The sequence below is a fragment of the Nematolebias whitei genome, chromosome 16, assembly GCF_014905685.2.
Source record: "Nematolebias whitei isolate Nwh7 chromosome 16, NemWhi1, whole genome shotgun sequence".
NCBI classification, from domain to species: domain Eukaryota; kingdom Metazoa; phylum Chordata; class Actinopteri; order Cyprinodontiformes; family Rivulidae; genus Nematolebias; species Nematolebias whitei.
The window spans coordinates 25,610,378-25,619,862 of NC_056513.1; the positions used below are offsets into that span (position 1 = coordinate 25,610,378).

Consider the following 9,485-nt stretch of genomic DNA (forward strand, 5'->3'; position numbering starts at 1 on the left):
TCATTTCCACTTTTTAGAGCTAATTTCTGCTTCTTTAAACCTAATTAGGCACAGTTGTGTTCTCTCCATGCTTCTGGTATTTTAAGCTTCTTCCTGCCTTTTCAGCAATTTTTTGTTGCTAATTTTACCTCTTTTTTTTTTTTTAGCTAAGTTACTAATTTTGTTTGCTAATTTCTGCTTATTTCAACAAAATTCAGCAAATATGTGTTCTTTCTGCTTTCTTCTGCTAACTTTTCATTCAACTTTTATTTATACAGGTTAGTCTCATTGAGTCTCGGGGACTCATTTACAAGAGAGACCTGTTTTTAACAAAGAGTGATGACAACATTCACAACAACAGACATCAAACTTAGGCTTGTTCTTCCATTTCAGCTACATTTCAGCATGCTTTTAGCTCATTTCAGCTGTTTTTCAGCAAGTTCTTCAGCAATAAGCATTCACACTGCGTTTTCGTAGGAAATGCAATTTCTCTAATTCGAGTTTCTATTAGGTGGGACTCAACTAATCTTATAAATGTTACAATATGCTGTTTGATTTTCAGAGATGTTTGGGACGATGGGACCTGGTCGTCTAACATGGATCATCTTCGTGTGCACCTTCATTGTGGGGGAGTATCACTGCATGACCTCCCAGACAAAGACCGCCTGCAGTGTGAAGAACAGCAGAGCTGACTGCAGTCACCGTAACTTGAGCGCAGTGCCTCAAGATTTACCTGAAAACATCACCAGACTGGACATGTCTCACAACAGACTGGCGCTGGCTCTCCTCGACTCACTGAAGCGATACAAAGGCCTGTTCCACCTCGACCTGAGCTACAACAGCATCGCCAAGCTGGGTGGGGGCTTGTGCCAGAGCCTGCGTCTACTGCAGACGCTGAACTTGGCCCACAATGAAGTGGGTTTACTAAAACAAGAAGATCTGGTGACCTGCACCAATCTAACATGGCTGAATGTGGCTAGTAACAGGCTGAAACTGCATGGAGAACCCTTCACTTCGCTACAGGTACATAATAAACTGTACTGGATCAACTGGTCTGTTTGAATAAAACACTAATATAACTTGTGCGATACAACTTGGTTACAAAGGGTGGTCACAATTAAAAGCTTGGTGTAATCAAGAGCCAGTTTTAATCAAGACACTAACTGAGGTCAGAAACCAGACATCTTTTCTTGGTTGCAACTTCCTCAACACGAGTTTGATCACACTTGACGTTCTTTGCTGCTCTTTCCATATCACAGTCAAACATTTCTGAACATTTCTAATTTGTTTCTACTTCAAAGTTGAGCAGCTGTCATGAGAAATCTACACGAAATAAAGCATGCTCAGTTTTTCAACAAATTGAGTGGCAATAAAAATCTATTGCATTTAAAACGTCACCTTGGGAGTCAGATAAGATGTTTACAAGGGACACATTTTGCCCTCAGGCCTTGAGTAGGGGTGCACCGATAAATTAGCCAGCCGATTTATTGGCTCCGATTTCTTGAATTTTGGGAGATTGGAGATCGGCCGATACTCACATGAGAAATTGATTTGACCAATTTTTTTGTGGTTTTAACAAAAATTGTCTAAACTTCTTTTATATTTCAGAGCACTACCTCATGGCCAGTTAAAACAAGTTTGTATTGTTTTTAGGATATTGTTCAAGGGTATATTAATCAATGAAGTAAGACTGGAAAATTGAAGGATTGAAATGTTGACTTGCAATTTCCTTGTCTTTAACTAGGAGTCTTATTAAAGGTTTACTGTCTGCTGGCAATAATGAGACAGATATCCTCTTCTGTTCTGCCTCTTTTACTTCATTACTTTGTTGATAGGGAGAAACGCCAAACAATTTCATTGTACAGGAGTATGATGATGATGATGGAAGTTCTTTCTTCTTCATTCTTGTCAATGTTAAAAAAAAAATCACAAGCGACATGCTTAACAAAAACATGTTGTTTCCCTAAATCCTTTAGCCCTAATGTTATGATCACATTTAACATCAAAATATCTGCAGCTGTCACTTCTGCTTTACACTTTATTCACTTTATTAATCAATATAAATTATTGCCAGCAGTTCTCCAGGCTACACGGGAAGTGCTTCACGAAGCTACAATTGCAAATAATCATAATTCTATGTAAATACAGTGTTTCCCCCGACCATTAAACAAGCGAGGCGCCCCGTCAACAGAACCGAGCACCCTACCTACCGAACACCTCCCCCCCCTTCAACAACTGTCTGTATCAACGTAGCGCGGGGTGCAATACAAATGCGCTAGCAAAAATGCTACTAATGTACCCCCCCCCAATCGACAACTGTCTGTATCGACGTGCGGGGTGCAATACAAACGCGCTAGCAAAAATGCTAATGATGTATCCCCCCCCCCCCACACACACACACACATTGATAAAAACCAGTGGCAACGTATCACTAAGCTAGTGGGCGGGCAACACAGACGTGACTCCGTCCCCCCCCACCCCCACTACCCCCATCGTTGATAAAAACTGGCAGCAATAGTGCTAAGCTAGCAGGTGGGCAACACAGATGTGACTCTGTCCCATCCTACTCCCCCCCCCACACACACACACACACATGCACCCTGTTGACAAAAAAAACATATACATATACACGACGAGTGCCCTGCCAAGGGAACTAATGTAGGGGAAACATTGAAATAACTAATGTAAAATATGACAATGCAGTGTTTCCCCTAGATAACTTGCCATGGCGGGGTGCTCATCTCGTCCATGATTTTTGTTCTGGGGGGGTGTGAACGGACGGAGACTCGTCCTAAGCTTTGCAGCGCGCTGCTTAAACCAATAGTTTGAGAGCGGGGGAGGGGACACAGACAGCCGCGCGCTGTCTGAACCGACAGTTTTTTGTTTTGTTTTTTATTGGCGGGGGGTGGGGGTGTCGGTGGAGGGAGAGACAGACGCACATCTGAGCCGTGCGCTGTTTGTACGGACAGTTTTCGAGTGGCGGGGGTGCGTTCAGCGTGAGGGTTCAGCATGAAGGAAGAGGCTGCCTTTAGCTTTTTAGCTAGTGCACCTGCATTGCGAGCCGTGAGTTGAGCGTTTCGTCAGTGCCGACAGGTGGTTGGGGGTGGGGTTCTGTTGACGGGGCGGGGCGCCCCGCTTGTATAATGGTAGGGGAAACTCTGCAATGGGAAGGTTTTTAAAATAGTGTTTGTATGAACTGCTGTGAAAGTTTTGGGCTTGAACCCACTCGGACAAGACATTATTCTGTCAATTCAGTCAGAATTCAACTATTTCTCTAAGCAGAGATTGTTCAAAGAGCAACACATATGATATATTGCTCATAACTCTTCCCCAGAACGACCTCAAATGTTTTGACCAATTACTTTAAGGATATTAGACTTTGTTGTTAAGGTCATGTCTGAAACCTGTTTTGAAATAGACAAAAACAAAAATCATTAAAGAAAAAGTCTTCTTTCTTTTTCAGAACCTGAAGTTTTTGGATGTTTCTATGAACAATCTGCAAACAGCCAAGCTTGGTTCGCAGCCTCAGCTGCCCAGCTTGGTAACACTGAACCTCGGACGCAACGATTTCACGTCTCTGAACACGGGAGACTTCTCCTTCCTCAGAAATTCACCTTTTCTACAAGTCGTCAATCTGTCAGTTGTGTCCCTAAAAACAGTACGTTACTGTCCTAGAAATGGGAATTGAAATGTTCTTGTTGCACCCAAATTTCAGTTGACTGTTTTGTTTCCCCTTTTTTGTCTCACTGCAAATTTTCTCCGATTCCTTTGTTGCAGTTGGAGTCAGGGTGCTTTAAGCCCATTTCAGGCCTGCGTAAATTAATCCTCGATGGGAGCAATATTGGCAACGCCTTTGTTTCTAAACTCTGCTCGGAACTGTCTGGTACATCCATTGAGGCTCTGTCTCTGAAGAAGATAAAGCTGGTCACATTCAATAAAAACACCTTCACAGGACTGCAGAATACAAACCTAACTGTGCTGGATCTGTCCTGGAATAGCATAAGCACAATTGAAGATGGTTCTTTTCGGTGGCTGTCTACACTTCAAACTCTAGTCTTGACTGACAACAACATTAAGCACTTGACCAAAGGAACGTTTCAAGGCCTTAAAATGTTAATGACACTACAGCTGACCAAAGCGTTAGTGAACAGTCATAAAGCTCTTCCTGTCATTGATGATTTCTCTTTCCAACCGTTAGGCAACCTCAAGAGCCTGATTTTACAAAAATCAACTTTTTCCAAAATCACGGAGAACACTTTCACTGGCTTGACAAGTCTCGCAGAACTTGATCTGAGTTGGAGTAGCTACATGCATACCTCACAGAAGCATATTACCAGCAAGACCTTTGTCTCACTTGCCGATGCACCGCTGAGAAAGCTAAATCTAACAGGCAATGCTCTGACACAGATCGAGTCTGGAAGCTTCTTGGTTTTGAAAAACCTCCGTATTCTTCTTCTCGATCACAATTTCATCAAGCAAACTCTCGTGGGCGGAGACTTCGAAGGTCTAGATCAGATCCAAGAGATTCACATGACCAATAACTTCCAGTCGGTTAACCTGACCGCCAGTTCGTTTGTAAATGTGCCCACTCTTCGAGTCCTGACTCTGGGGAAGAGCCTTAAAGCCGAAGCCTTGAACCAGGATCCCTCTCCTTTCCATCCACTGACCAACCTCACAGTCTTAGATCTCAGCAACAACAACATCGCCAACCTCAGAGAGAACATTCTCGAAGGGCTTGTAAACCTCAAGGTGCTGAAGTTCCAACACAATAACTTGGCTCGGTTGTGGAAGTCCGCTAATCTTGGAGGTCCTGTCTTGTTTCTGAAGAACACAAAGAAGTTGACAACTTTAACGCTGGATTACAACGGACTGGATGAGATTCCACTGGAGGCTTTTAGTGGTTTGAGTAACCTCAGCGAGCTCAGCGTTGGCAACAATCTCCTTGACGATCTTCAGTACTCAGTTTTTGACGATCTGAAGTCTCTTCGCCTTTTAGGTTTGGAGAAGAACCTGATCACCTCTGTCAGACCTGAGGTGTTTAGTACTCCTCTGAGCAATCTCAGTCTGCTTATCATGGCTAAAAACCCATTTGACTGCACGTGTGAGAGCATCCTGTGGTTTGTGACATGGTTAAATACCACCAAAGTGACCAGTGTACCAGGTCTCAGAGACCAGTATGTCTGTAACACACCACTAGCTTACTTTAAGCGCCCCATCATGGATTTTGACCCACTTTCTTGCAAAGATATGACCCCGTTTCAGGAACTTTACATATTTACCTGCACGGCAGTTTTAATGCTAATTTTTGGTGCACTTCTGGTTCGGTTCCATGGCTGGAGGATTCAGTTTTATTGGAACATATTAATCAATCGCACATTAGGATTTAGCGATGTCGCAGTGGAAGAGGACAGAGACTTTGAGTTTGATGCTTATCTCATACATGCCGAAGAAGACGCCAAATGGGTGGAGAGACGATTGGTCCCATTGGAGAACGAAACTTGCCGGTTTTGCTTGGATGATCGCGATTCAGTTATTGGCCATTCTCTGCTTGAGTCCATCGTAAATAACATGAGAAAGTCCAGAAAAATCTTGTTTGTTGTGACAGAAAACCTTCTCAACGATCCCTGGTGTAGACAGTAAGTCAAACACACAACTTACAGTAAGTCCATTTCAACACAAAATATTTAAAACCTAGTTGAAATCTAATAAAAATCAGTAGTTGAACAATACTGGCAGCAACTCAGCATGAAGCTGCTTTCACAAAACAGTTTTAGAGAACAAATTGGTGTTTAATACATTTAATAGTAATTAATTGAACTTTAGATCAGGGTTCCCAGTACCTCTGCAAATCAGGGAAAATGACTTGCATTTTCTAGACAGGGAATTTGAACACTCATTTACCGTACTGATGAAAAGATGACCTTTGTGAGACTTTAACATGTACATGTTTTAGTGCTAGTATTCTAATAAGAGTCCGTGTTCTGCTTCTATAGTGTACACTGTCAAGGGAAAAGGTCTATGGAAGTTTGTCACTGCAAGTTGTTTTTCCTCTCGGAGAGCTCGGAGGAGAACCCGATAACTCCAAGGCCTTCTCATCGTCTGTAAACTGCAAAGTCAAGGTCATCTTGACCTCCCCTCTTGTCTGATAAACGTGTATTATAAAGCACTTCCTGCCTCACTGTCTGGCGCAGATTCTCACCGAAAAGGCTCTGAGCATGTAACTTTGTACATCTGCGAAAGCCTTCTCGTGACCTTGCAAGTAAAAGACCGGTTAAAAATCTTCTCTTATCCTCGGAGGGGCTTATTTGAGTAAGCAGATGATGAAAGGATAGTTATTTATCCAATATACACAGTACATGTATCCTTACTGATTGACTATGGTGACTTTTTAGTATCCGATAGTATACCGTACATACTGTAGGCTACATCATACTTACAGTCTTCTCTGAGTGAGTTCTGACTTTCACTTGACTGAAATATTTCTTGGAATTTAAGGATTTATTCAGGAAAAAATCAGGAAAAACTCGGATAATTTTGTTTTTATGAGATGCTGGGTGCCCTGTAGCTGCTTTCTCACTGAGTCAAGTCCTTGTACCTGATCATGACGGCCCTTTGTGCAATTTGTGTTTAAAAAAAACAAAACAGAAGTAGATAAGTGGAGGACAAAAGAAGCCACAAACAATCTATGTATAGCAGAGGAATAGAATCTGAAAGTGATACATTTAAGAAACAGGAAAAACATGGAGCAAAGACCAGAGAGGCGTGTTCTATTTATTTATTCATTTATTCATTCATTTAAAAGAAAAAAGACAACAAATTCATCAAAAGGGAAAAAAAACTGAATGAATGCAGAAAGAATAAAAAATTCTTATCTGCCCCTTATTAAAAAACAAACAACAACTAAGGCTTGAACAATCTCCAAATTGAAAATAAAAAACATCAGGCATCCTTCACCTGGCACTATACCTTCCCAACATCCATCCATCCATTATCTTTACCCGCTTGTTCCATTTTGGGTCACGGGGGTTGCTGGTGCCCATGTCCAGCAATCACTGTGCGAGGGGCGGGGTACACCCTGGACAGGTCGCAAGTCCATCACAGGGCCACATAGAGACAAACAACCATTCACTCTCTCACTCACACCTAGGGACAATTTAGAGTTACCAATCAGCCTAACATGCATGTTTTTGATCTGTGGGAGGAAACCGGAGTACCCGGAGAAAACCCACGCATGCACGGAGAGAACATGCAAACTCCACCCAGAAGGCCCCTGGACCGGGGTTTGAACCAGGGACCTGCTCACTGAGAGGCAGCAGCTCTACCAGTTGCGCCACCGTGCTGCCCACCTTCCCAACAACTTTAACTTAATCATCTTTTTAAACGTATAAATTGTTTTAGAAATGTTTATGTTGATATCGAGGCAGTTCCACAACCCTCTTCTCTCAATTACAACACAGCTCCTTCACACTAGTTCTAAATGGAGGTTTTACAGATATTTCCATTCCCTTAAGATTATAATGATTCTTTTTTTAAACAAAGTTTAATTGAATATTTGGGGGTTATATTTTTTATGAGCTTTATTCATGACTTGTAAAATACTATATTCAACCAAATAATTTTAATAATTTCAACTGATGAAATATATTTGTTGGGTGACCATAGCACTTCTTATTAATAATTCTAATAGCTTTTTTAGTAAAATGAAAATTATGCTTTCCCCCAAACGCAGTACAATAGGTTAAATATGGCACAATCATTACATTATACAATATATACAAAGCTTTGTCATTCAAAATCTCTTTTACTTTATACAGTAATGTAATTGATTTTGATATTTTCATTCTTAAGTATTTTACATGAGATTTCTATGTCAGCTTCTCATCATTGACACCCAAAAGCTTTATTTAATTAACTCTATGAATTTTAATACTGTCAATTTTAAATGGGACTTCGATCATGTTATTTCTATTACTAAATATCATGTAGTTTGTTTTTTCCAAATTTAATTGTAACTTGTTAAGTTGGAACCAAGTTTGTATTTTTACAAATTCTGCCTGCATCATCTAACATCTGTTCATTATCTTCACCCGAACAAAATAATGTGTCATCTGCAAATAAAACGCACTTCAAAAGCCCTGCCACATCAATTTCAGTTGATTTTCTACTGTATGAAGTATAATTTAATGAAATCACTAAGGTGGAACTAAAAAAATAATTTGTGTCAAACTTATCTTTGGCATGTTTAGTAGATTATAATAGAAATAAGACACAAGTGTTTTTGTGACAGGCTGCTGGTAAATGAAAGCCTAAAGGTCTGATTTCAAATAGATTTTTTTAAATTTTCTGTTGTGTGTCAATCCAACGTTGTTTCTTTTGAAGTTTTTTGAGCCTATTTTAGGTTTGTTTGATTCATTTGTCAGAATTTAGAGGCTTAACAAACAGAATTGAAAATGATGATGGACTGGATAGGAAATGAGTAAAAATGTAAAAATCCTAAATAAACTTAAAAAAAAAAAACCTCCAGAAGTCCTAAAGAACTGTTGATACAGACCACTGTAACATTTTACAAGAAAGTCTGGCTCACTGGAAACAAAATATAAGAATACAGTGGGAGGTTTGAAACGTTTGCACGGTGCTATAAGTTTACATTGAAACTTTTTGATTGTTTTTGTCTGTTTTTAGTTTCTCTCATAAAACTTGTGCTCACTGTTTGTGCGTAACATCCAACTCCATAATTTATTTAATATGGATCTTTCAACTCTGTCTCTTGTCTAAGTACATCAGGGTCATGTTTTTTATATTCAGTTGAATTACCTTCCCTCTTGTTGTCCCTCTTCAGATTTACAGTCCACCATGCGCTGCACCAGGTCATTGAAGCCAGCAGAGACTCGGTTGTCCTCATCTTCCTGGAGGACGTGCACGACTACAAGTTGTCTCGCAGACTTTTCCTCCGCAGAGGCATGTTACGGTCCAGCTGCATCCTGGAATGGCCTCCTCAGAAGGAAAGGGTGTCCGCTTTTTACCAAAAACTGCTCATTGCACTTGGATTGACCAATCGGCTGCAGGAGTGACAGTTACAAGTTGGATGTTTTGGATTTTATGCAGTCATTGTTTTTACCGTTGATGCTTTAGTGTGGACATAGTTTTGGCCTCCAGTGTGTAAATATTCTGCATTTATATGTATTTTTCAGTCAGTCATGTTGTATTTGAAATGTACTTTATTGCTTAACAGCACAAAAATATAGCAACCAAAATCTTTTAATGTTTACATTGATTTATAATGATATAGATATTGATGCAGACACAACTGACAAACAATAAACATGAATGAAGTGATGCTGAAATTGTATTTTCACTTTTACACAATACCAAAAATGTTGTGGGTTTATTTGTGCTCGGAGAACGTACCAAAACATTTGTGGAGTTGTCTGTTAAACTACATAAACTATTAATTATTTAAAGCTCTATATGTTTCGTTTTAAGCCACACTTGATGCTTCTAGAACA

At 40.3% G+C, this 9,485-nt stretch overlaps 1 protein-coding gene across 1 annotated transcript; it reads left to right on the forward strand.

The window, feature by feature from the left end:
- Positions 1-543: 543 nt before the first annotated feature.
- tlr3 (toll-like receptor 3) lies at positions 544-9,050 on the forward strand. The gene is made up of 4 exons (XM_037690421.1): positions 544-1,002; positions 3,443-3,637; positions 3,757-5,615; positions 8,819-9,050. The coding sequence occupies exons 1-4, from the start codon at positions 544-546 to the stop codon at positions 9,048-9,050; spliced, it is 2,745 nt and encodes a 914-aa protein (XP_037546349.1).
- Positions 9,051-9,485: the final 435 nt, after the last annotated feature.

Coding starts and splice junctions, on each gene's coding strand:
- tlr3 (XM_037690421.1), top strand. CDS start 544: ATGTTTGGGACGATGGGACCTGGTCGTCTAACATGGATCATCTTCGTG. Junction 3,638..3,756: donor CAGTTGTGTCCCTAAAAACA/GTACGTTACTGT, acceptor CCTTTGTTGCAG/TTGGAGTCAGGGTGCTTTAA. Junction 5,616..8,818: donor AACGATCCCTGGTGTAGACA/GTAAGTCAAACA, acceptor GTCCCTCTTCAG/ATTTACAGTCCACCATGCGC.